Genomic DNA, 27,866 nt, shown 5'->3' with positions numbered 1-27,866 from the left:
TACAACAGCACCTTTAAACATTTTTAATACTGTATCATGTTTTGATTATATGCATATACTTACAAATACAAGTATTTATTAATTTAATGATCGATTTATTACATAGCTCGTTGGTTTAACTACAAGAGAGTTACAACAAGGACATGTTGTGATACTGTGTGTTCCCACTGTACCTCATTACCTTAATATTGTACCTTAATATTAAAAAGAGTACTGAAGACTTTATTTACAAAGTTAAATTAGACTGATGGTGAAGCTATAGGAGACCATTACTCCTGTGCCACAAATCAATAAATAGAAAGATTAAAAAAAAGAAGCATTAGCATTTTCTGTCAATATCAATTATCTGTCAAACAAAGACTTGCAGAATTATTTCAACCTCATATTCCCATGAATGTGTATGTTAGCTATATTTATTATTTTTTATTGTATATTATGAAGTGGAGAGTGCAACATTAGCATGAAGGGACCCTAACTGACAAACACAGAGGACACTGCACAGTAGACGTCTTTTCACTAATTTTTGTGATCAGAGTTAATCAAAATGTAACAAAGCATTTCATGTGCTCATTACTGAAGAAAGTACATTCACTAATACCTGAAAATTCAATTACAAGAAATAAATCTATGGAAAAATAAATGTCTTCTGTGGCCTGAAAGGTGTTGTAATGTCAGGATAACTGGTTTCATATTTGTCCATTGGTCTCACTGGAGGTGTTACTGGCAGTAGAAGGTGAGAACGTTTTCCTGGTTTCCTCTGACCAGAAGGACTGGAGGTCTCAGATCACGAGACAAGAAGTCGAGCCACGCTAGGTAGAGCGTGCTGGGACACACTCCTCTCCTCCCCACTGGCATGGTGCTGTCAGGAAACACAGCAAACAGCTGATTTTCACCCAATGAGATTGAAACATTCTCAGGTGAAAGCTTCACAACACCTGTAAACTCAGCATGTGCCATTAGGGATGCACCGATACCAATACTGGTATCAGGTCCGATACTGTAAAATGTGTGTGTACTCATACTCGTAAAAGTTAACCGATACCATGAACCGATACCAACTTATTTCATTAATCAGAGGGTGGCTTGTCATTTCTGTTGTAGTTTTTTAGATTGGCCACTAGGGGGCCAATTATTATTTTATTTATTATTTATTTTATAATTTTTTTACATTTTATTATCTATTTAATAATAATTATTTTGTGTGTTTGTTTACAATATGGACACTCTGCAATAATTTAAAAGTTTATTTTATTCTCAAACCTAATTTGTATTTATTTTATTCCAAACAGAAGTGTTTATTTATTATTCTGAAAGCTCGAGACAGTGCCAATAGTTCAGTGATATTTTGTAAAATTACAATGTGGAGACTCTGCAATAATTTAACAGAAGTGCTTATTTTTCACTTGAAATTTTTTTGTGGTCATTTTTATTAAGATTTTATTTTTTATCAGCAGAGAATAAAATAAAACCTGTCTTCCAATTAATTGTATTTGTGTGTGTGTGTGTGTGTGGTAGAAGTATCGTTTTTTGTACTCTGTATCGGCAAGTACTCAGATCCAAGTATCGGTATCGTATCGGTTTGAAAAAATTGGTATCGTTGCATCCCTACTTGCCATCATTTATTAAATAAAAGCAGAAAAACTACTCACGTTATAATGAGAGCGGCCTCTCTAGAGTAATCCAGCAGTACCTCATTTAGACGGATCTGGCGAAGAGACTGAAATCCACAGGAAAAACAAACAAAACGTTCAAACTAAGACGGGATGCGCGAGAAAAGAAGAAACGTTTTGGCTTGGTTTAAACATATTTGATCAGTTTGTGTCTGACCTTGGCCTTGTTCTTCTCGAAATCCTGGTCCGTGATCATCCAGGGCTCCTGATGTTGGCTTGCACATCCAGAGTCTGAGTCCGGCTTAGAATTTGTATCCACCCTGAAGCGACTGACCATCTTCTCAAACTGATGGACACTGAAGCACACAGAGACAGAGTTTGGAGTTATTCCATCTCAAATCATCGTGGGCCTTCTGTTCAACTGTCTGGTTTTAAACTTTAGCTTCACATATCATACTGTACTTTTCAAGACATCTTTTTTTTTCTTTCAAATTCATTTTTCATTTAAATAAATCAGCTGTAGTCTGAGATAGACACATTATAAAATAAATAAATAGGGAAGCTAAAATGTTATATCTCCCTATATATGCTCAAACTCTGAACCAAAACAATTCTGTTCAAATCTGAGACGCCTGAGCAGAAAATGTAAAACAAATTGCTGATTAGTTTTAGAAGAAAAAACTCCTAAATTCAGCTAAATTGAATATTTTTTATTTTTTTAGATGCAGCAGCTCATAGATTAAGTGAAATCTTAAAACAGTTATCTAAAGATTTTTCTGAAATACTGTGTTCAAATATATTCTTTGTCATAAGCAACAATCTCTAAAGTCAGCATGGCGCCAAAATCTGCAGTTCGTCTAATGGCCACTAGAGGCCGCTTTCAAAAGTGAGTCAGTCCTCATAGACTCTCCCGGCTCTTCACAACAGCTGTTTGGTGGGTGGGGATATTATAAAAGATTAAAGTTAGTGATTTGGCAAATTTACTTCATGTACCACAAAAAACCAAACAAACCCTAAAATAAAATTAAAAAAACCCCAAAAAACTGAGTGATCAGGATTCTTATGTTAGCTGACAGCAGCTTTTTTGGCTCACATTCCCAAACATCCATCCTTCATTCTCATCTTCAAGCTTACTTCATCTGCTGAGGAGGCTGGTTGATTTCAGGAAGGACTTCGACACTATGGAAACCGAGACGGAACTTCTTGATGAGCTCCAACACCCTGGAAAGAGAACGTGAGGCTGGAGTGAGCACATGTCTAACAGCGTGCAGTCTGTGTCTGCGAGAACGCAGGATGTCACACCATATATGGCGTTTGCCCGTTTCTTGGGAATACAAAGTAAGTCTTTCTGATGGAATATAGACTGATGATGATGCAAGATTGTTCAATTTTACAGTGAAAATAGCAAAACTTGGCTGACAGTAAGAGAATTTTTATATTACTGACTAGGGATGCAACGATACCAGTTTTTTCAAACCGATACTTGGATCTGAGTACTTGCCGATACAGAGTACAAAAACCGATACTTCTACCACACACACACACACAAATGCAATGAATTGGAAGACAGGTTTTATTTTATTCTCTGCCGATAAAAAATAAAATCTTAATAAAAATGACCACAAAAAAATTTCAAGTGAAAAATAAGCACTTCTGTTAAATTATTGCAGAGTCTCCACATTGTAATTTAACAAAATATCACTGAACTATTGGCACTGTCTCGAGCTTTCAGAATAATAAATAAACACTTCTGTTTATTTATCATATTTCATATCGCAGCTCGAGTATGGTGAGAAGACGGTGCAATCCTATGTTTTCCATGACTGGCATTGGCTGGTCATCCAGAGCGATAAAATGAGTCAGAGCCTCTGTTATTTTAACTGCCCGTGGATTTTCTCTTGACATTTTTCATCGCTTTTCCCAAACCTGAGTTAAAGTTGGCTGTTCCACACTGCTGACATTTTGTTTAGCCTAGCTACAGCAGCCTCCAGTTTCTCTTTTTTATCTGGAGCTGCCAGTCTCACTCGCCTAACCCTGTGCCTGTTTAGCGCGGGATGTCCCCCTAGTGGTCAATCTAAAAAACTACAACAGAAATGACAAGCCGCCCTCTGATTAATGAAATAAGTTAGTATTGGTTCATGGTATCGGTTAACTTTTACGAGTATGAGTACACACACATTTTACAGTATCGGTATCGGTGCATCCCTTTTACTGACCTATTAAAAAACAAACTACAGTTTGACTCTAAAGATCTGCGTTCCTGAGATGATTTGGGCATTTGGAAAAACTCCAAGAGAAGAAAGAAACTTTTTGAAGCGGTCTACACTGTAGACCTGTGCATGACACTTACTCCTGCTTCTGCTCGTCCTTTTTCTCTGCGTCTCCTCCCACAAACACTCGGACCTTACACTTGGCCCAGCGCTTTCTGCGGGTCAGCAGGTAAGGCAGCAGCAGGGTCAGACCTGGAACACACACACGAGGAGTAAATGTCTGTGGACATTCTTGAATTAAGACATAAAGCAGGCGACTAATGGAGATGTACTGAGACCTCCATCATCAGACAGCCAGTACACGTCGATGGTCTTCTTTCCCTGTTTTTTCTGAAACTGTGTACTATGCTGAGGCTCGGGCTCGATGGAGACAGAAGCTGCAAACAGACAACGTGTTTTATAGAATTTAAATGGGTGCTTTGGGTATTCTGTGTGTTTGTGATATTATCATGCATTTACATACACGTGGGGCTTGTCTGAACGCAGGAAGGAACAGAGATGCTGTTGATGCTCTCTGGTCCACCGTCGAAACTTGGATTAACTGAAACAAAAACAAGAAATTTCTTTGCACATTCATTTATTTGCAGGCAGCTACTTAAAAGATGATGGATAAATGTGGACTGCACATCCTAGCACGCCTCTTGTTGATGCCAAGAGCAAAGTGCCATGGGAACGTAGCAGTGGCTGCAGCATTCCCGGGTGCATTGACGTGCAGCCTGCTGTGATATGCATGCAGGCTCTCACCGTGTGACTGAGATGGACTGGAGACCTCTAATCCCTCTCTCATCCTCAGCACGCACACACCAAACTGCAGGTCGAACGCATCACTGAAAGCGACATTTAAACGAATGACCATGTGCATCAACACACACTCGAACCCTTTAGCTGGCTGGATGGCCTTTTATGGAACTGAGGTTCAGTTTTTAAACAATAAATATTTGATATTGCAAAAATAATACTCTGTTAGCAATACTGTATCAGCGGTTTTGGTCATAAAAGTTTTCTGGCTTACCGCATTACTCCTATGTAGTTGTGAGCAGCCTGAGGTGTGTCACTCCGCCAGTCTTTCTTGAAACCCATGATGAGAACATTTGGCTTCACACGGCCCAAACCTGCCCCCTGGTGGACAGTCAGAACACCAGCAGGTGAGGATTCACAGCTCAGTCACTACAAAAGGGCAGCACTGGCATTGGGTGGGCCTTGCCCCTCAGCCCAATTCTGCTGATACATCTCAACTATAAATGACAGTATTTCACCCCTGACCTGTAGCAACACGTTCACCCCAGATTGCAGATCTGCAGCCACCACTCCTCTGTAGAACGACCCGACCTTCCTTTTGTTGAGCCAGTTCAGGTGACTGTCGCTCGTGGCCTTCTCCAGTACCGAAGGAGAGGGACCATCCTGCGAAACACGGGGAGGAAGGGAGAAAGATTTCATCACTCCGCTTTCAAACAATTCATCATTGTTCCGATTATTGTTTGGATTTATTGTGCGATCAGTGGGAGAACTCACAGTTAACACATTTCCACACAACATAAGACTGAGATCTTTTGTGAAACAGCTGACGAGGTCCACCAGGGCGGGACGACTGCTGGGAGGGCCCGTTAGCACCAAACACTGGGGCCTGAAAGTGTTGGAGTTAGATACGGAGCAGTATTTTGTTTTTTTATCTTCCTGGAAAATCACTAAATAAACTTTTATCTATCAGTCCTACTCTGCTTTTTGTATCTTGGTGCATAAGCTAGACTTTACCATTTATTTTTGAGGGGCATGTCCTTGGTGACCAAGGTCATTGCAGTCCTGAAAAAAGTCACTAGACTTCATGTCTTCATGAATTCAGAAGAAGTTAAAATAAGCATCAATCGTTCCAGAAACATTGTTTCAATCTTAGAACGTAAAAGTAAAAAAAGCTTTGCTTTAACCTCCCAAGACCTGAACTCTTCCACAGCAGCATTTTTAATTTCTCTTTGATATTTGGGCTGATTGGGGCCCAATGAATGTAAAAACAAAGAATTACCAGATTTTTTAAAAAACTTATTTTTGTTTTTATGAAAAATCAGAGCCACATATGAGGATATTCGTTTAAAATTTTGATAGAACAGTAGCAGTATAATGTCCTCGTAAGTGGATATCAGGCCCTTGTAGAACAAAATTGAGTATTTTGGTCTAAATAACCCAAAATGTGACGTCCACATATGTGGACGCAGGTCCTAGGAGGTTAAAAGTGTTCTTCCTCCCCACCGCTGCCAAAATGTCTTTATGAGGTTATTGAAAATAACTGAAGTGTTGATAAAGTCACTTAAAACAAACTTTAAACTGCTGCATTTCAACCGTGGATCCAACTTTAGTAACAGTATAAAAAGTGGTAACACTTTTGCAAACTGAATGAAAAAAAAAAGAATCCCCTGGACTAAAGAGGAAACTTAACTTAATTTAGGATCTCCAAAAACACTCATCCAACCTTCAAATTTTGATAATAATAATAATAATAATAATACATTTTATTTGAAAGCACCTTTCAGAACACCCAAGGACACTGTACACAGCAGAATAATAAAAGCAACATAAAAACAAGCAGTTTAAACAATCATAAAAGACATAAAACACATTTAAAGTAGCAGAGTGGAGAGGTTATGTGGGATAAGCTATTTTGAACAAGTGAGTTTTGAGTTGGGACTTAAAGAGAGAGAAGGAAGAGATATTTCTTAAACCAGGAGGTCGGGAATTCCAGAGTCGAGGAGCAGAGGAGCTCCCCCTGGTGGCAACACCGGGAGAGGGAACAGAGAGAGAAAGAGAAGAAGATGTCAGATTTAAAAGTGAGTTCATCAAGTGTGAGCTAACACAACAGAAAGAGACACTGTTGTGTTAGCTCACACTTGATGAGCTAAAATTTCACCCAATCTACTTGTTCATAAACGTGACAATTTGCAGTGTTTTGAAAGGAGCATTGCAAATAAAAATTGGCATTTAAAGGAAGATACAAACAATCAATTGTTACACAGTGAAAACGCAATGAAAAAATAACCATGAGTTATTACATTTGACCGTAAACAAACATAATAATAGGATGATTCTTTTTTTTCAATTTTCCACAAGTCTCAAAGTGCAAAGCAGCCTGAACAATCCTCGACGCTGCACCTGAAACCAGGGGTGTCCGCTTGCAAGAAATCCGCCTCTGATCACAGTTTCAGTGTTTCTAAGAAAACGTGAGTTACAACTTAACCGTGTGGCTATTTTTGGGTTAGAAAGCTGAACTTTGAAAGATTCATGACGGTAAATCGTACCGACTTTCTGAATTTGTAAAGACGGATACATTTTTGTCTTGTGACGTTTTAACCGAGATGCCTTCAAGGGTTTTTTTAGTCATTACACAAACACAGAGACACTGGAGAGGCTCACCTGTAGTTCTTGACGTGGTCCTCGACGCTGTTGAGGCCTGCACACCTGCTCAGAGCCATGTTGTAGGAGCTCGCCTGCACTGATGAGCCCCAGTTCACATCTAAACGCAGCAGAGAGGGAGTGAAGCAGCAGCATGGCTTTGTTTTCACGCACGTGTGTGCGAGAGAGTTCGTGTGTGTGTACCTGGCTTCTTGTAGAGTGTGTATGCCAACAGAATAAAGACGACGCCAAAAGCAATAAGGGCCGCCCACCACGTCAGCAGGAACATGATCACCACGGAGCATATGGCGCCCAGCAGCGACAGCCACTTACTGTAGAACCTGAAGGACGGACGCCAACCTGCACACGCAGACAGTTAGCATATATTCATATTTTAACTTGAGATGATTCATTCTTATATACAATGATCTTTTTTAAAAATTTAAAGTCAGCTCTGCCATCTCTGAGCTGGTTACCTGGTGAGTTGGTGATGGATGCGTGGAAGCAGCTGAAGTTGATCAAAGAGTAGGAGCAGAGGAAGAAGTTGGAGATGATGGGCGCGATGGTGTTCAACTCAGCTGGTGATGCAATAAAAGAGAAGAGGATTTGTCTGTGTTCTGTGATGGCTTCACATGAAAAAAGCTTTTAATGTGAAGCCGCAAGGAAAAAGCTTGATAGCATAATTAATAACGTAACACAGTTTTGATTTGGCATTAACAGATATCAGCAGTAAGATAAGCTTAAGTACTTAAGTACTACCGTTCAGTACATTTGGTAACTTGACTCTTTACAAAGCAAACGTTCCTATTGAAACATCTTTGGATCTTTATGGCCTCTGTAAAGCTACAGAACAGTCATTTAATGTGTAAAACGGTTCTTTTTAAACGTTCTCTCTGCAAAGAGCTGCTTTATTAAATGTTACTGAAATGCATTTAAAGAAATGACACGAATTTGACTAAAGGGATTAAAGATTTTAACTGATCTTATGGTTATTATGATTTTATTAGATACATTATATTTAATATGATTATATGAAATAACATGTATTTCTAAACAGTTTTGAACAATTTTAAATTAGATGAAAACAGCAGAAATGTTTGTAAATTAGGAAACTCTTTCTCAGCAGCTACCCATCCGAATATCTATTCGGAACCATGGTAACAGGGTTCTGGCTGATCGGAGCTGGCTTGGCCCTGACTTATCGAAGAATTAAGAAAGCGGAACCGGCTGTTCAAACCCCCACAAGGCTGCCCGCTGGAATTGAAACGATGGGAGAGGTGTGAGTTTCTCAAAATGGGCTCATTGAGTCAGCACGGATAAGATCTTGGAGAGGCTACGGCTGCTGTGAATACTCAGAATAAGATCTCTGACTGCAGACTGGATACATCTCGGAAGGGCTAGCCCGGAATAACATCTCTGGGCGCAAATTGGATGACATCTCGGGGAGGCACACTGCCGTGAGTTCTCAGAAATCGGCTCCTTGAGCACAAGAAATGACAACATCACAGAACGCAAGTATGGCGAAGCTCGCCGCTCTCCAACGGGAGATTGAGAGACCAGTGTTGGACTGTAGAACTGCTTTGAAATTCATATGAGCTGTTCGCACTAAAGTAAAAAGCACCATCACTTATGCGGATACCCTTTCGGCGCCAGCTGCAAGGCCGGAGCTGAACAAAACACCCTGATAACGACTATGTTGAGTCTGTTCCTTCCCATTCCCTACAAGGCCACCTGGGTTGGCTGGAAGACTGTTTACTTAGCCTGGCAGGGCGAAGGACACTGTCTCAGCTGAACTATGGACACGCACACACATACATATACTGATACTGATAAGCACTCACTAACGCATCACCCTCCCTACCCCGGATCCAACGCCACCTCCAACGCTTACCTCCCCTCAGTTGGAGGCGCAGTCGAAGATTGCAGCGGTCCCAGATCAGATGTACACACTGGAACTCTTCCCCATGTTGCTGTCTGTGTTTATTGTGCTATGGTGTGTTGATATCTGTGATATCTGTTGATATCTGTGCATTCCTGTATTATCCTTTTGTGTCACACATTTCAATGTTTTTTTCCCTCGCTACCTAGCCTGACCTGTCTCCCCAATGTGATGTTTGTGTATTGTATGTACGGTCGGCAAGGTCTGTCATCTCGGTTGTGGGCAAAAGACCTGCAACTGACAAATAAAGGCTATCTCATCTCATCATTGGTAGTCTCTGCTGTTTGGGTTTGAAATGTCACTCACATACTGACATTTAAAACCCAAACAGCAGGGACTACTAATGATGAAAGATGGACACACTGTTCCCAATGCAAAGTGCCTTGAAACTGCATTCTTTCTAACTGCCAGCAGGGGGAGACTCCTCCAGTTTGTCAAAAGCATTGTGATTGCTGCATCTATGATTCCGTTATTGCCCTCTGAATCTGTCGGGTAAGCCTCTAACTCATCTTATTTGAAAGATATTACACAACTCGGACTCTTTCAAAGTCTCACCGATGAGGATGAAGCAAGCAGCGATGATATATGTGAGAAGGTATCCTCTGATCGGTTCATTGTTCTTGCCATAACTTTTGCCAAAGAAGCCAATGAGAGGGTAGAGTTGATCCTTACACAAACACTGTGAGGGCGGGGGGGAAAGGTTAGAATAAAAAACACATTAATACAAGAAAGAAGACACTCATCTTTCATCGCTAAAGCTGAGTTTGCGACCTGTGGAGTAAGAAACAAGAAAATGTAATATTTGGTCTGACATGTTCTCCCTGTGTCTAAACAATATTCCTGCAGATATCCCAGATTCCTCTCATACTGAGTTTACTGCCCGTATCTACGGATGTGAGACTTCATCTCTTTAACAGTAAAGCAAACACTCTGTAAAAACATTTAAAGAGTCACAAGAAATATCTGATGGTTGTAAACCTCCGTGAAGACTGACTGTGTGCGTACCTGGAAGACTTTGGGAGCAGACACCAAGCAGGCCAAAGCTGATGACAGAGTGGCTCCAAATATCCCAGCTGTGATGAGAGGGCCGAAGGCTGACACCATGCTCATCGACTGCAGACAGAAATACGCTCACTCAGTACACTTAGAGGGCAGAAACATCTTTGTGTTTACAAAGTGACCTGCTGTGGCTGCTTAATAGAGCGGGAGTGTGACCGTGGAGGAAATTACAGATCCACATCCGGTCATCCACACATTCACACACTGGTGATGGCAGCTACATTGTAGCCACAGCTGACAGAGGCGAGGCTGCCGGACACTGGCGCCACCGGGCCCTCTGACCACCACCAGTAGGCAACGGGTGAAGTGTCTTGAAGGACACAACGACCGAGACTGTCCAAGCCGGGGCTCAAACCTGCAACCTTCCGATTACAAGACAAACTCCCAACTCTTGAGCCACGATCGCCCCATAGGTACAACAGACTATGGCTGCATCCCAATTCAGGGTCTGCAGCCTTAACCCTTTAAGACCTGCCGTAGAACCAAGTCTGCCAGAGCTTATATTATATTTTTACATGCTGTGGAGCCATTTCTGGGAGCATTACAAGTTGCTATACATCAATACAACCGTTATAGCCCAAATTTTCATAATATGTCTGCATTAAGTGCATAGTAATTACATATATTGCAAAAAAGTGCAATAAACTACAAAAAAATTGAAAATCTTTTTGTTTTTTTAACATATATTTCTAGTTAGAGAAATTTAAGAGGCTTATCCCTCAAAACTGTAAATACAAAAAAGTTGCACAAAATAGTTTCCCACCACAGGAAATTTATTTTGAGTGTCTTCATAGTTTTATTTTTGAAATACACCAATTTTTATACACTGCAGGAAAAACAAAAATAAATATTATAATGCAAATTTGCAAAAAAGCAGCATATGCATCAAAATAAACTATTTCCAGCAGTGCAATATGAGTCCTAAGCATCCCAGAAACCACACAGAAAGTCAGAAAGTCAAACATAACTTTTATAAACACCAGTATAGGCTCATGAGGCCCTGATGGTAAAAAACTACATTTCCACAAAATGACGTCACTTCCTGTTTCGAGCAGGACATGGCGGACATGCGATAGTTCGCACTGATGGACGTAGGAAGTGTTATGAACAGCTGATCGGATCGGCAAAGCGTGTTTCTGGAATATTATGTTTTTGTTCCTGCAAGCGCTTTTTATGCAGTTTTTGTAAAGTTATATGTGGAAGGAAACTGTGACCGAGGACAAGCTGATGGCATAAGATGTAAGTACAACTCCTCCGGTTTCATATGCAAAAAAAATTATTGCGCTAGCTCACGTGGTTGCAGAGCTACCGGGATTTAAAAATAGTTACACAAAACAGAGCGTGCTGCTCTGACCGGCTTTAAAGGGTTAAAGGCCGCATTTTAAGGCCGATTACGTCACCGCGACGCGACGAAGGCTGTCCCAATTCAAAGGCTGCTCGAAATGCGGCCCTCAAATGCGTCCTTCATTTCCCTGAATTTTAAGGATGTGGCGGTGTAGACTTCGTGGCCCAACATATCCCAGAATGCATAGCGCGGCGGTGGGAGTGGATAATTTTGCCGAAAAAAAACGGTGGATGAGGGGCGCCCGAAGAGTAAACTTTAAGTACTGAATATTATGTCACTTATTTATGTGCAAATGTTTAACAATGAAGAACATTAAAACATTACTGTTGGCCACATGTCGGCAAAGTCATGTGACATTAGTGACGTTTGTACTAACTTGGTTTTAAAGCCTTTACTTTAAAATATACGCCGTTCAATAGCTGAGCTTAATCAGAGAATGATCAAAGCTCATGTAGAAACAAACAAATGAACAAAAGATTTTCTCCTTCATTTCTGTCAAACAAAGCTGTATGAAACGTTTCCAGCTGTTAGTATCATGGTTGCTAGGCAACCTGGGTAGCGCAACGGAGGCTAGACCGTCCCATTTCACAAGCCTCGCACTTCCGGCCTTAGCGGTCTTTGAGTACGCGGCCCTTGAGGACCGTTGAGGCTGCAGACCCTGAATTGGGATACAGCCTAGAAGTTTCCACGATGACCAGGAAGAAAATGCAGCACTGACTTTTATTTCCTGTGTGTGTGTGTGTTTGTGTGTGTGTTGACCTGATAGTAGTTGTGAATACCATAGACGCACGTCTTGTTGTTGATGCACTCTGTGAAGTCCCAGCCATACTGGCATGCTGTACCAACACAATCCTCGACTGCTGATGACAGCGTGTCGTTCAAAACGCCAGACGCATCCCGCACCACGCAGGATCCTGGGAGGACACAAAGACAAATTTAAGGGTTGCTTTTTTTGGTCTCCTACAGGAGGAAACTGTGCGATCAGGGAGCTGTTGCATAAAACAACAATTATTGGGATACTATGCACATCGAGCCGTGTGCGTGTGTTATGATAAAGGGTGGTGCAAACGGCTGCTCTGGAAGAAACTGCAATAAAAGTGGCTTGGATACTTTGCAGGTGCAAAATGCAGTTACAAGACTTGCTTGTAAGCTTATTTCATATAAATAAAATAAAGAAGTTCTAAAATAGAGCTTTTTCCAGAGGCATGCAGTACCAATGGTAGCAGAGATGATGAGGTAGGATACTGTGGTCCAGAAAATCGCCAGCAGCGTCCCTCGGGGGATTGCCACTGCTGGATTCTGAGGAGGAGACGACAAAGTGAATTTAAAGCTGTGTGTGTGCATGAAGCCGACTGGCTCATCTGTATATTATCCCCACTATTTAAAAAAAAGAAGCATTTGTATAACATGCCTTCAGATCTCCGGAGATGTTCGCTCCTGCCAGGATGCCCGTTGCAGAGGGGAAGAAAATGGAGAACATGCCGAAGAAGCTGCCCCCTGGTCCTCGCCAGTCAGGTACAAAATTTGCAGCAAAGATATTTACTGTTAAAGGGAAGAGAGTGAGTTCACAGGAGAGCTCGGCGATAAACTACTGACAGGCTCACTGCATAGTCACCTTTGTAGCTAAAGAAACCTTTGGATTGTTTCTCAGGTGAAGCAGGAATGATTGTTCCAACGATGTAACTGGCAAATGAGACCATGATGACTATGAAGAAGAGAACCTGTGCCTGTGGGAGGAAGAATAGGCTGTAAACATGCAGATGCACACACTGTAAACAAAAGATGGACAAAGTCACATCGTTATGCATCGATTATGTATCCAGAACTAAAAAGCTCTTCTTGAAATGAACTGATACGACCCATAAATGCCTCAACATTTGCATTTGCAGTTTCGGCAGTTTTTTGATTTTAATTTTTAATTTTATTTAGATTATTTATTGAGCCAGAAATGAAGGTGGTGGAGATGGAAACATGGAAAGCTTGGTTAGCAAGCATAAACACGCCCATACATGAATAAAGAAAATGCAGAAAAAAGGCCATTAAAATGCGACAATTTCACCAATGCAAACTTCTCAGCTGATGGAGGCGAGACCCAGGAGCTAAACCTGCCTGTGCCAGCACACCTTTCAGTTAAGAACACCACACTGCTGAATTATAAAAATCTGAAGGGGACATTAGCTGCTTTTGCACCAGGCTGGAAACATGGAAACAAACTCAGTCTTTCATCATTGGTGGCTGTGACTTGGTGTCTTGCTTGGCCGGGTTTATCACAAAGACTAGCGTCAACATGCTAACTAGGAAGAGGGCGAGTCCTCTGCTAGTATGTGAAAGAGTGAGATGGCTTCAAAAAGAGTTCATGTTGCATTAATGATTTTTCCAAATACCGGACTGGTGACTCTAGCTTCATAATCTGAATACAAAACTAGAGATGGCACGATACCACTTTTTTTATGTCCGATACTGATACCGATATCATAAATTTGGATATCTGCCGATACTGATATGAATCCGATATAGTGTGTTTTTTAATCAATAAAACAGTTTTTTTAATATCTTGCTGCATTTTGTATAAGTTTATACTCAAGTTTAAATAAACAACAACACTAAAGCTATTCTGTTATACCTGTATGTAAAAAATACACTGCACCCAAAATATTTCATAGTTCAGCAAAACTGATCAATCTAATAAAGTTAAACCTACTCAATCCTCCCTATTCTGGTATTTTAAAGAGTACTTAGCAGAAATATTAAGCAACCTAACTAATAGGGTTGCAAACTCCCAGCAAAAAAAAAAAAAAAATAGGGAACCACCTCCACCTCATGATGCTTAATCGATGTAATCAAATTTAATTTGATGCAGTGTGAAAAAAATGCACAGAAATAAATTATTTTTCAAGAATAATTAAATAGATTCAACATCTTTCTTCAACAATACTGCACAGATGGTTCCCAAAGGAAAAAGTACTATAGCTTACTAGGGTATATTAGACTTAACAGTTACTATATACAGTAATGGACTTCTATAGATTTTACATCAGATTAAAACTTTGGGTGTAAGAGTCAGATAATTATTTATTAAAAGCTCGACATTTTAAATGAGAATAAGAAAGAAAAGTATGTCTTTGTGCCCCCTTTTCCCTGTTCATGCCCTATCGGCCCCCCTGGCTAAACTTTGCTAGATCCGCCCCTGCACAGTTACGTCAGCTGTAGAAAAAGATCCTGGTGTAGAAATAATATTAAATAAATTCTAACAGCTGATCAAGCTTAAACGTGCTGCTGTTGTTCAGCTGCTGGTTTCCTCTTTCTGGTGCAAAGTGAGACAAAAACAAAGAAGAGAGATGATCAGCTGATCAGTTTCATGATTGAAGTAGCAGCAAGAAGAGGCAGTCGCTCCATATATCAGTTGTTAAGCTTAACGCTGGAATGCTTTACAAACATTCAGAGATGAACTTACACACTTGCTTTACTTCTCTCTGGGAAAACTTCCTCAGAGATGAAATGCTGGTTTGAGGCTACAAATACACACAGCGGCTCTATCACGTGACCACACTGCTGCGACATGCTACGGTTATGAGCCGAGTTACGCCGTGTCGCAAGTTTTGTGAGGTGCTTTTTTGATATTTAATGGATCGGATTACATTTTTTATTTCTCTCCGATATCCGATCCAGTAATTTGGGTCAGTATCGGACCGATACCGATACGTAATATCGGATCGGTCCATCTCTATACAAAATTAGCAAATATTCTATTCATTTAAATCCAAACCACTATGGCAGCTTATCATAGTGTCACATACAACTGGTTAAGCTAACCTTTGACTCCCAGGCCATGCCAGCCATTGAGATGCCCAGCAGACACGTCACCGTGATGATGCCGATGATGCGGATGTCGTTAGTTCGATCCACCATGACGGCTCCATTTTCCTGATGGCACACAAAGACATTTCACGAACAGACATTATTTACTGTATTTTATAAAAGCGCACGTATAAAACGGCATGCTACTCACACGCATGAGGTCAGTAACAGTCTCAGCAAAGCCCACGGTGTGCATCGCCACAGCTACGGCATTCGCAAAGGCAAAGATGAGACCGATTGACCCGCCGAGCTCTGGACCGAGGCTGCGACTGATCAGAAAGTACGTCCCGCCTGCAGATGAGAGGGTCGATTAAAAAGTGAGCATTGTGTGTGGAATCAGAAGCATTAAAAGTTAGGCTAGGCTGTTGCATGTGGCGGTGAACAAATCCAACCTCCTTTGACTTTGCCATTGGTGGCGATGGCTGAGGTCGAGAGACCAGTGATCCCAGTTATAGTCGAGGACAGCAGGATGATGATCCAGGTCAGCCCTGATGAGAACAGGGAAACACGCCGTGAGTGTGTGGGAAACATGTGCCGTGGATAAAGGATGCTGTCGTTGGACATACCTATACCAGCCTGAGCAGTGATCCAAGGCAGCCGCAGGTACAAGATCACCCCCCATATGTTCAACATGCAGCGGATCTGAGAACAGATGCAACACTGAGTAAACCTGCTGGTGTCTGTTTAAGTATCATCAACGGCATCACTGTGGAGGCTCAGTAAAAGTCCTGTTTCTGTCCAAGCCTACATGCACCATGGAAGTGAGCTTGTGGAAAGTGCATCAAATATGAAATCGTCATCAATCTACTTTTTTTGGTTTTGGAAGAAACTTAAAGTTTCACACAGGTAATATTTTTAACTTCCTTTAACAATAAGTCATTGACTGTACTCTGTAACCCTTTGATGCCTCAGGGAGTCAAAAACAAGCAAAGATGTTCAGAAACAATTTCACATTTTCACAGCTTCACGTGCAAAAACAGGCGACAGTTAAATTACATTAGTCTCAGATTCTAATCTTTTCTAATTGCTTGTTTAAGTCGAGTCAAAAGAGCTTGCAAAGAAAAGCGTCTGGACTTCTTTAAGTTGCTTGAAGACGTTTCACCTCTCATCTGTCTTCAAGCAACTTAAAGAAGTCCAGACGCTTTTCTTTGCAAGCTCCTTTGACTACGATGACCTGGATGACTGAGAACCTTCACAGACTTGTTTAAGTTGCACGTTGCATGCACGTTAGAGAGGCCCCTTCACTGTCCACTTTTAAATCATGTCTTAAAACCCACTTTTATTCCTTGGCTTTTAACCTCAGCGAGACTTAGTTTCTCTTTTAATTGAAGTAGTTATTTAATGATTTCACTCTTCTTTTATTTGGTTTTTACTTATATCTTATGTAATTTTATTTTACAGTTCCAATGTACAGCACTTTGTGTCAGCTGTGGTTGTTTTAAAGTGCTTTATAAATGAAGTTGATGATGATGATGATGAAGTTGAATTAAGTTGCAGGAAACACAAGACGCTGCTTTAGAGGCTGCTTTGATGCCTCAGGGAGTCAAAAACAAGCAAAGATGTTCAGAAACAATTTCACATTTTCACAGCTTCACGTGCAAAAACAGGCGACAGTTAAATTACATTAGTCTCAGATTTTAATCTTTTCTAATTCCTTGTTTAAGTTGAATTAAGTTGCAGGACACAAGACGAATGCTGCTTTAGAGGCCTTCAACGTTAAGTCGAAGAAAAATATCTTTTAACTTTACATATCTGGAGATTCAAGATTGCTCCGAGTTCAAAAACGGCAGCAGAAAAATCTCTCACATCAGTCAAAGCCTCCACCTACCATGACCCCCTGCACCCATCCGAAGCGCGTGGGTTCAGATGGCGGCTCCTTTTGCTCATCCTCATCTTCCTCAGAGCTGTCCTGCCCTCCTGCCTCCGCCTGTCCACCTGTTGTCTCCTCATACATGGGAGGTCTGGAGTCATCCTGCTCAAGACACAAAACCAAACTCAGTTCTTCTCTCTTAGTTGTCGTAATTAAATAAATAAGAGATGCCTCACCTCAGGGCCGGCGTGCAGCTGGAACAGAGACGGCCTGAACTGCCTCCGTCGGCCCCACACCTCCGTGTTGGCATAGAAGTCGTAGCGCGGCGGGGCATCCAGAGTCTCGTAGCCAGTTAAATCAACAGATACGCGAGACGCGACACTGCTGCCATCCCCATCGCACGTGTAGTAATCGGACTCAAAGCCTCCTGATGTCGCTTTACCATTAGCCACTGGCGCAGGGAGACTGGCTCTGTAGGCCGCCAGGCGAATGCCATCATTGGCTCCTTGTAACTCCATTCAGAACAGCAGAGTTATCTTTCTAGTCTAGTGAAGATGTTGAGCGTCCTATCCCAGCGTCTGAGTCAGTGAAGGTGCAGGAGCCATGCTGTAGTTCAAGATGAATGAGGAGGGCTTGGTTTTATATTTGACCTTAACTATGCAGGAAGAGCCTGAAGCCATGGTAGAGGGCTAGTTCAGTGAACAATTAAACAACTTATTACACAACCTATTAAGCCTGACACGGACAATTTCACACGACAGGGTCAACCCCTTTTGGACTGAGCAGGGCCAGTTAACACACAGTTTTTATGGAGTCACATGCGCGACGCCCTTCAACACTTCAAAGTTTTCCAAAAGCTCAAATAATGGAGGAGTTACCAGAAGTGGGGCATTTTATAGCCTGTGTGTACTTCTTATTGCTCAGTTTCGAGAAGTTGGTAATCTCCTGAGGGGACTTTTGGTTAAGATGTAAAACAGCATCATTACAGACAAACACGCACCTGCAGCGTATCCTTGACAGTTAAATCAGTCAACAGAGCATGAAAGAGTTTGAAATTATCAGGACTTTTCCAGTCGTATTTCAGTTTCACTTGTGTTTCTCTGTATCAAACCAATATGGTGTTAATTATACCCTAAAAATCAAGACAAATATCTAATGTCTGAAAATTTACATTTAGAAGAAAAAAAATCGACTGGATATTTTGTTTAATATCTTGGCTAAAAGACAGCACGGTGGCACGGTGGTTAGCACTGTTGCCGTGGAGTGTGGAGTTTGCATGCTCTCCCCGTGTTTGCGTGGGTTCCCTCCGGGTACTCCGGCTTCCTCCCTCCGTCCAAAGACATGCAGCTTGTGGGGATAGGTTAATTGGATAATCCAAATTGTCACTAGGTGTGAATGTGCGAATGGTTGTCTGTTCCTGTGTGTTGGCCCTGCGACAGACTGGCGACCTGTCCAGGGTGGACCCCGCCTCTCGCCCTATGACAGCTGGGATAGGCTCCAGCGCCCCCCGTGACCCTGAAAAGGATAAGCGGAAGCGAATGGATGGATGGCTAAAAGACAGAGTTACAGACAACACGCATCACTGTGAAAGTTCTTCTTGGCGACGCTACCACAAACGTGTATCACCCAAAATGGGAAGGGGGGGTCAGGAGGGCACTGGCCACCACCCAAATACTGGGCCTCCCAGTGGCTCCCAGTGGCAAGACTGCCCCATGTTGGCAATAATTTTAGTAAACGTGAGCAGAAGACCCCCTACAATGAGCTGAAACATTTACTTACATATAGAATTGTCGTCATTCACACTGCACCACTTTGTCGCCACCCCCTCCCCTCCGTTGTTCTGTTTTTGGTGTACCACCCCAATATTTTCAGGTGATATGGCCACCCCTATGAATACATTCTGGAAGAACGTCATTGTTCCCCCACAGTAACAAATGCCAACCTCACTGTTTAAAGGTCACAGGCTCTCCATACAAGCTACGATTAATGCAAACTTCCACAGAGATTCGTGTCATAGTTACTACTGCATGACTATAAAATGATCTTCAAATATTTAGTTTCTAGTGTTGGAAGAAATACAGTGATACGTTTCATCTTTTCAAATTTAATGAAGATCAGATCCTTTTAGTCTTTTCTTTAGAACAATTTAACGTGAACGTGCCAATCTGTGATTACAACAGAATCGTCACTTTATCGACCACCACATGGAAACATTATGGGACAAACATACACCCAACACTGTAACAAAATATAACTTTACTGTAAACCTAGAACTTAACCAACCCGTCCTCAGAAACAACAGTATTAACACTTCATCGATGTATTCGCTTTTCTCCTGTACTCTGCATCATGTTGGGAATAAACCAGATTAACTCTACATGCATTCATGGAAAGATACAAACAGTTGTTAATCTGACAGATTTAACTTGTTGCATACAATACAAACTTATTTTACTGTTCGTAAGTTTTGGGCTGTAAGAGTAACTTTGGTGACATCACTGGTTATTTTTCCAGAATTAAACTTCTTAGTTTTTGCCTGCAGCTGAACAGTGCTGTTATGACACCTTGATAACAAAGAAAAGACCCATTTCCACTTAAAGGTGGAGGCTCGTTACTCTGAATTACTTCTTCCTTTTTAAAACCGTTAAATAATTAAGCTGGGCTGTGTGTTCGGCAGCTCTGCAGTTTAAATAACTGACCTTGAAGCAGAAAAACAAACAGAGACACCCAGCAGGTTTTAAAGCTCTGGGTTTATCCGTTTTCTCTTATATAAATCTGAGATAAGTGCAGTGTCCTTCAGTGTTCAGCTAAAATGTAACTAAGCCCCACATGTTGTTTAAATCTGTACCGTCTACTTAATTAACCTTCATTTTGTCATTTACAACAATGCTATTGGATTTTGCATTTTAAGCACTGCCATGCTTCCCATAGATCAGGTATAACCAAACTCATTTTACACTGTGAGGCAACCGAGTAAAATTAAATATGTAAAATAAAAGTTCTGCTAGTTCATTGTCTAGCCTGTTCTTGTAACTGGTAAATGGTTCTTATATAGAGTTTTTCCCACTGCGAGCACCCAGAGTGCTTTACACAACTCGCCTCATTCACCCAGTCAGACAAACACTTTGTGCTTTTTCATGGTAAGAGCCATTTTTAATTACAGAATATGAAGTTTTCATTAATTCACAAAAAGTCTTTCAATTTCCAAATAAAAATGAAAAACAAAAATTATTACATTTATGTGATCGACAGTGGGAAAAGCAACTTTGTGTAACTCTGTTATTAGGTGTTGTGGCAGTGGTGAAGTAAGTGTGTATGTGTAATGATATATAGATATAATCTCTCTATATTTTAATTTATCAATAGGAAAAACTATGGCCATATTTGAGCTTTTGCCAGGGTAACTGTGGGCCCCAGGACTTATGTTTGACACCCCCGGTATAGACTGCACCAAAGTAAACTGGACAGATAAACATGACTCTGTTTTTTGTTCTGCCCTCATCGACATTTCGATGTATTTGATCATTTTTATGTTTTATCATTTGGAAATAGTTACATTGATTCCACTGACAAAAACCCACAACTGTAATGAATTTCAAATGAGATACTGCAGCAACAAACGTTTTCCTCATCCGCTCGCTTTTTTTTTTGTGGGGGGGGGGGGCACAGTGGATCATCTTCCTCAGTCTCATCCTATCCCAGCATCCTCCTCTGTAACATCAACATGCATGTCCTTCTTCACTACGTCTGGAAGCTGATTCTCTTTAGACAAAGCTAAAGTCAACAAAAGCCACTCCATGAAAGTGGAGAGTTACTTTTCTGGGAGTGAAAAAAAGATAGTGTGAGTAAAGCAAATAAAGGTTAAATATAACTAAATGCTGCTTGGTTAACCTCATCTGTGGAGGAGACATTTGAACAACAACTTCAAACAATATTTCTCTCTTTTGCTTTAACATTTTATATTTGTTAATTTAGCTGCAGAGCAGTCTAGTGTTTCCAACTCTGACCGAGACATGACTGAGCAGAGTGATCAATTTGTCTTTACATGGTTTCTTAGATAATAACACGGCTGCTCAGGGCCCCACCAGACTCCCCAGTGGTGGAATAATGGGAATCTAGACCGACTCATTATTTATGCTAACAATTAAAAAATGCCAGTGGTGAGCAGAAAACTTCAGAAACCAGTTTTGCATTAGGGGAAAACAAAAAAGAAGGTTTAGGGATATATTGTGGGGGGAAATAGAGCTTAGATTTGGAGACGAATTTTTCTCTTTTCATACAAAGGGTAAGATCCACTATTCAGTGACTTTTAGAAAAACTAAAAGCAAGAAATGTTTCACAGTTGGCCAGTATATAACCATGAAATGTGATGATTGCTTTACACTCAATACAATTATAGAGACCAAAAAGGATGAGTGACTAGTTTTCTATAGATAATGAACATCGTTTATTTTCAATCAGTGCCACTCTTCCACAAGTGGTTAACCCACAGGTCAGACTACAAGATGGTGACCTAAGGGTTATAAACCACGGTCACAATCACGTAACTGACTATGTTCCCAATCACACCATTTACAACTCTGTTGGATCTGTCGGTAATTAAAGTTTGAGCTAATGCAGGAACTAAACACACAAAAAAGCAAGAAACACCACAAGACATCCCTCTACCTTTCTTTGACTAAAAATACTTTATGGTGGTAAACTCTTGGCCAGCCAGACTGCGACTTCAACCATGGAAACCCTGAGGTTTCCAGATGTACCTCCTTCACCTTATCTTAAATTAATGTCCTAGTAGTGATGCAGTGCCAATGCAACAAGTGCAACAACTTGTGAGCGTTTTAATCTCAAACCTCCAACAAAAACATGAAAACAGCCTCTTTGCACCTCAGCATTTATACTCGGCTGCAGCTTGGTAAAATACCATGACATCCTGGAGGCTTTTTGCTGTGAAGCTGCAGGGCACAAGATTAGACTAAAAATCAGTGCACAAACATGGAAAGCTGCGCTCTGCAAGAGCTAAATCTATACTTCATGTTTTTTGTATGGATTAAACAAAAACAAAAAGACTTCAGTCAGCTTAACAGGTTGAAGTAGCTGGATATTTTTAACCTTTGCTCTGACACTTGCTTTCAGTTTGTAGTGCACAGACATGACTGTCGCTGTTTCGTCTTGAGAGCAGCCAATCAAAAGACTTAAACAGGATGGAGCATGGGCACTTTCAAATGAGTAGACAGTAGATTAACATCTCTTCAGTTCAAGTGCACAACTGTAAGACAAGAGATTCAGACATTAAACCAGTTTTCACAGATTCATTCAAATCATAAGAATGTAATGACTCACCTAAACCTCAGGTACTTTTTGCTTCCAATTGAACTCACAAGGCTGTTATCAAAGTGTTGTTAGGTAGGATGAAAATGGTTCCAGATTGTTTGGGTTGGTATCCTGGTTGTCACTGGAGATGAAATCCAAAGGGCTGGTGTCTTTCCTGTTGTAGCTGGATATGAAAAAAAGAAGTCTTAGAAGCAAAGGGATGAACTGAACTCTGATAGTATTTGACAATTGTAGACTTAAAACCTTGAGCCTGAACTTGTTAAACATAAGCAAGTTCGTTATGACCATCACTTCCAGCCACATCAAAAAGTTTTGGGTAGTCGCTTTTCCTGTTGAGTTTATTTCTGGCAGAGTCCCGTTTTTGGACTCTCATTTGGCTTGAAGACTGTCCTGAAAATATGGCCAACTGTCAAAAGATTGCATTTTGGCATGAACCGGCTCATAATTCTGACGCACAGCTGCAGAGTTAAAGGCAGGCCGTTCTGATCCAAAGTGGGTTGAAGTTGACCGCGAGTTCAAGTAAAATGGCTCATAAGCCTGTTGTGCTTGTGAATGTCCAGTAGCAGGATAGTTTAAGGCAGGCCAGTCTGAGGTTAACCGATCTGAGCTTGATTGTGGTTTAATATGAAACGGCTCATAAGTTTGCTGCTGTGGTGCTGCGAAGTTCAGGAAAGGCTTTGCAGATGCAGCTATGGTTGAACTAGATTGTGGTTTAATTGGATATGGCTCATAAGTTTGCCGTTGCGTTGTTCCAAAGTAAGGTCGCTCTGATACAGCTGGGGTTGAACTTTGTCGTTTAATGTGAAATGGCTCATAGGTCTCTTGCCGTGGTGCTGCAAAACTTAGGAAAGGCCTTGCTGATGCAATGAGGTTTGAATTCGATTGTGGTTTAATGGGATGTTGCTCACGAGTCTGTGTTGTTCCAAAGTTTACAAAAGGCCGTTCTGTTCCAATATGCTTTGAACTTTGTGGTTTAACACCAACTGGCTCATGAATGTTTTGCTGGGGCGATGCATAACGTAAAGGCCTCGCTGGTTCCACCAGGGTTGAACTGGACTGTAGTTTGATGGGATATGGCTTATAAAGCTTCTCCTGTGCATCTGTACCAGCAGAGTTTAAGAAGGGTTGCCTTAATCCAATTATGGCAGAGTTTGATTGCGGTTTAGCTAGATATGGCCCATAACTCTGGTGTTGTGTTGTTCCAAAGTTCACAAAAGGCCGTTCTGTTCCAATCTGGTTTGAACTTGGTGGTTTAACACGAACTGGCTCATGAATGTGATGCTGTGGTGATGCAAAGCGTAAAGGCCTCGCTGGTTCAATCAGGGTCGAGCTTGACTGTAGTTTGATGGGATATGGCTCATAAGGTTTCTCCTGTGCTTCTGTACCAGCAGAGTTTAAGAAGGGTTGCCTTAATCCAATTGTGGCAGAGTTTGATTGTGGTTTAATAGGATATGGCTTATAACTGTCGTGTTGCGTTGTTCCAAAGTTTAGGAAAGGCCGTTCTAATTCAGTCATGGTTGAACTTGGAGGTTTAACACGAACTGGCTTATAAGTCTGCTGCTGTGTTGTTCCAAAGCTTAAGAGAGGCCTTGTTGGCCCAGCCAGATATGAACTTGGCTTAATATGTACTGGCTCACGAGTCTCTTGCTGGGGTGTTGCAAAACCTACGAAAGGTCTTCCTGATCCAAATAAAGTTGAACTTGATTGTGGTTTCATGGGAAATGGCTGCTGCTGTGTTTCTGTATGGCCCATACCAGCAGAGTTTAAAGACTGTTGCCTTGATTCAGTCATGGCTGAAATGGGTTTTTCTGGGTTTAAAATATCAGGAGTCTCCGGTTTGTGTTGACTTGCCAAGTGGACAAAATGGCTATTGGTTGGGGTGTTGAGAGATTGAGAGACGGATGAAGAGGAAACAGATGAGCTGACCTGAAAGCCTGGTTTGGAGACAGCAGGCGCATCATTTCCACCATCAGGTTTTTTATTAGAAGAATTCTTTCCATCAGTTCTTATCAGGAAATCAAAAAAGGGAATCTTCAGATTGAATTGGTAGCTTTTGGGTTTGGGTGACGGATATTTCTTCTGTGGTAGAGGCTGGGGTAGAACAGTCTCCTTTGGCCATTTGGTGGCAACATTAGATCGTGGCTGCAAGGGGTTTGCAGGCTTGAGGTTTGAGGCTTTTTGGTACACTATGGGATGGTTTTGTTTACAGATATGGAAAGGGGCCGTCATTAAACGTCCCTGCTTTTCCAATGTTTTGTCCTGGGCACTGATGTAGTAGAAAGGATGACAGTTCTCATAGTTGTAGACTTCCTCCTCTCCTTCACTTTGCCACACTCTCGGTTGCACAAAACTTCTGGCTATGGAAGCAAACAGGTGAAGGTTAATTTACAAATTACATTGTAAAATTTGGACATTTAGACTATATTTTCCAAACCAACACCTGTAGAACCTCAACAACATATTTCTGCAGGAATCTATCATAAGAGCATGATTCATTTGATCCATTTAGCTTCAGAATTGGTGATTAGCGGCACAGAAACAGTTTGCTAATGCACAGAGCTACATTACCGTTTTTTCAAATGAGGTTTCTCTGGGAGGAACAAGAACAAAGCAGAGATGTGCCATGAAGAATAAACAGGCCTGACAGTTGGCTTAAACAAGGTTCTTGTTTAGTTCCCTGTGCGACATTTTAAGCAGCGTAACATGAAGCACAGGACAACTCATATTTAATAGTTTGGAGCATTTAGACCCTGTAACTCCATAACATTAAAATACTGCAGATATACTCTGCACAGTCCTGTTTCAAGACCATGTACATTGAAACAGGACTGTGAATAAAGCTTACTTTTGATTAATTTTTTACTTACACTGGTATTTAACTGACAATATTTAATCTTTTATTAGATTCAGATTGTAAAAATTACATTTCAGGACTGAAGAAGAGGTCCACCTCGAGTCCCCTTTATAGATACTCCATTTGCTGTATAGCAAACCAATATTGCAATATAGGAAATATGGATTTTTGTATTAGTTCCCTCTCTTTCCTGTCAGTGACTTAATTATCAACATATTGCTTTATTCTGCCACACAGAAACGCGGTTACATCAGGAAAGTTATTTAAATTACTCAACCCCCAACTTTCTGTCTGAATCCATGAAGGCGGAGCAGGAATGGCAGCAATCCTCCACGCCATGGCCCCAGACAGCTTTAATTTGAAAGGCTAACTTAACCTGTTCCTAATCAGAAAAATACATCAAGATACAAACAAAAGCAAATGCGCAGTTTGCTTAAAGCACCACCCTGACTTGTCAGTGCTGTGTATCAGATCGTAGGCCTAGTGTTTGATCTTACTTTAATTAGGGGAGCTGTTAAATTGTTGCTAACGGATCAAATCTTAACATCACGCAAGTGAGGCAGGGTTTAATTTGAAGGACTCTTCAGTTATAGTAACACAGGTATTTTAACAAAGGCCCATTCTCTTATTTACAAGAAGAGTTTTAGCCCCATCTCCAAACAGCAGGAGGTGAGTCAGGCTTACCTCTTGGAAAAGCTGAGGAGTAGTTCACCTCACTCAACAAACAGACCAGCAATAATCTGTTAAACAGTTACAAATACACAGTCAAGGTAGACCCAGACAAACAAAGACTCAAGTAAATAAAATGAACCTAATAAAACCCATTTGGTTTCATATTTAATGTGTTACCTTGTAATTAGGAAGCCAGCAGCCATGACTGCTGCAGTCGCTGTGTCCTCACAGCTACGAGCGCTGAGCTGGACTGTGCAGCACAGCTGCCCTGTCAGCCGTGGATCCAGAAAGCCCGACTTCCAGCTCCTCCAACCAAACACCCACGAGACTCAAAGTCGAGCATCCGAGCCACGCGGCTGTCTGTGTGTGTCTTTTCTATCTTCCTAATGAAAAGTTGGGCTGAAGCAAACGCTGCCTCACACAGGTGCAATCACTTGATGTGATTGGCCTGGCTGAGACGTTAGAATGATTGAATCTATGCCCCAGAGGGGATGTGGACAATAAGAACACATTTGATTTTAACTTCTACAGTACAGTGCTGTATTGTTTTCCTTTTACGGTTTTATGCACTTATACACATTTTGACATGAAATAAAACACTAATAATAAAGGTCCTGCATTGAGCTCAAGCACCAACATAAAAGACATTTGCCACATTAAAGGTCAATTTATCAGAGGTATGAAATATATGTTTTTTATGTTAAAAAAGCAAACAAAAAAAAAAGACTTGAGATACTTTAAGATTGAATAGCTGAATTGTTCTTGGGGTGAGGCCTTCAACCACAAGCACAAACTGAAGCTAATTTACCTGCCTGGTCAACGACACGCTACAAGAACCTGCAAGTATCACCACAACCAGATTTGCCTGTGGAAACTCATGAACAGCTGAAGGAGGATGAGTCGGTCTGTCATGTGTGGCCAAGCCAGGAAATAAAAAAACATGTAAAGCCTCCAACATACACACAGTGAACTTGGCTGCTTTTATTTTGACGTTACTGAGAAAATCATGAGAGAAATAAATGAACACTGAACAGAAAATGGTAAAGGGACAGAACACATTATTTACAGTGTGCGTTAATCAGCTTGACATTTTTGAAAAGCTTTCAAGCCATGTTCAAAGGGTTGATGAATAAAATTTTAATATCCGATTCAAACTCCAGAGTAGACTGTTTTTCCTCTTTTTTGTACAGAGGAGGGAGAGTGGATACACTGACAAAGGATGTCAAAAATAGAGCTGCCAGGCAATAAAGAGGAGGACCTCAAAGAAGATTCATGGATGTAATGAAGGAGGACAAGCAGAGGGTAGAGTAAAGGGAAGGACTCTGGGAAAGGAGGAGGAGGCGGCAGACGATCCACTCTGGCTAAAGAATAAGATGCAGTGGGATTTAACCCAGTGAGGTGTAAGTGAGCTCAAGTTCACACAGACTCAAAATGTGATAACAGAAAATGCAACTTCACCCGATCTGATGATTTTCTTTGTGTGGTTGGTGTGAAAAACAAACAAACCCCTACCATGGACACAGCTGCAGGAATGTAAACCTGACCTACAAATCAGCCAAGCATAAAACAGGCATCTAACACACATGAACCAGTGTTTATCTACACAACAGACAACTTTAAAAATAAAAGAAACTCCAACGATAGCCATAAGACTTTATTTCTCACCAATAATGGAACTCCGAAAGAGCTGTTTGCTGAAAATGTGGCATCTCTCCTGGCATGCAGTGGCGGTAAATCTAG

General features: G+C 41.2%; 2 protein-coding genes across 2 annotated transcripts; both read right to left on the bottom strand.

The window, feature by feature from the left end:
- Nucleotides 1–8: 8 nt before the first annotated feature.
- On the bottom strand, nt 9–17,866 carry slc12a3 (solute carrier family 12 member 3). Its single transcript, XM_087844205.1, has 26 exons — nt 17,506–17,866; nt 17,288–17,431; nt 16,026–16,101; nt 15,852–15,947; nt 15,611–15,750; nt 15,415–15,525; nt 13,217–13,328; nt 13,013–13,143; nt 12,816–12,900; nt 12,361–12,515; nt 10,203–10,310; nt 9,753–9,876; nt 7,735–7,836; nt 7,463–7,618; nt 7,280–7,379; nt 5,393–5,504; nt 5,144–5,281; nt 4,893–4,999; nt 4,625–4,707; nt 4,344–4,421; nt 4,159–4,257; nt 3,961–4,072; nt 2,745–2,831; nt 1,828–1,966; nt 1,650–1,717; nt 9–859 (listed from the first exon to the last, which is right to left on the bottom strand). Exons 1-26 carry the CDS (start codon nt 17,785–17,787, stop codon nt 718–720), a joined length of 3,087 nt encoding a protein of 1,028 aa, XP_087700331.1. The 5' UTR covers nt 17,788–17,866; the 3' UTR covers nt 9–717.
- Nucleotides 17,836–26,329, bottom strand: LOC148102327 (uncharacterized). The gene is made up of 4 exons (XM_087842733.1): nt 26,304–26,329; nt 26,139–26,194; nt 23,585–24,957; nt 17,836–17,958 (listed from the first exon to the last, which is right to left on the bottom strand). The coding sequence occupies exons 1-4, from the start codon at nt 26,327–26,329 to the stop codon at nt 17,836–17,838; spliced, it is 1,578 nt and encodes a 525-aa protein (XP_087698859.1).
- Between the last annotated feature and the right edge of the window lie 1,537 nt (nt 26,330–27,866).

This window comes from Neolamprologus brichardi, chromosome 7 (assembly GCF_056152115.1).
Source record: "Neolamprologus brichardi isolate AB-2024 chromosome 7, ASM5615211v1, whole genome shotgun sequence".
NCBI lineage: Eukaryota > Metazoa > Chordata > Actinopteri > Cichliformes > Cichlidae > Neolamprologus > Neolamprologus brichardi.
Note: the sequence above shows the minus strand (reverse complement) of the source record. Positions and strands in the feature narration are given on the sequence as shown.

Bases quoted from the DNA above. Each gene is read 5' to 3' on its own strand.
- slc12a3 (XM_087844205.1), bottom strand. From the start codon at position 17,787: ATGGAGTTACAAGGAGCCAATGATGGCATTCGCCTGGCGGCCTACAGA. The intron at 13,144-13,216 runs GTGACTATGCAG...TCCCTTTAACAG, and splicing joins AGGTTTCTTTAGCTACAAAG to TAAATATCTTTGCTGCAAAT. The intron at 860-1,649 runs GTGAGTAGTTTT...GTTTCCTGACAG, and splicing joins GAGGCCGCTCTCATTATAAC to CACCATGCCAGTGGGGAGGA.
- LOC148102327 (XM_087842733.1), bottom strand. From the start codon at position 26,329: ATGGCTGCTGGCTTCCTAATTACAAG. The intron at 26,195-26,303 runs GTAACACATTAA...ACTGTTTAACAG, and splicing joins GCTGGCTTCCTAATTACAAG to ATTATTGCTGGTCTGTTTGT. The intron at 24,958-26,138 runs GTAAGCCTGACT...TTGCTTCCATAG, and splicing joins CTCCTCAGCTTTTCCAAGAG to CCAGAAGTTTTGTGCAACCG.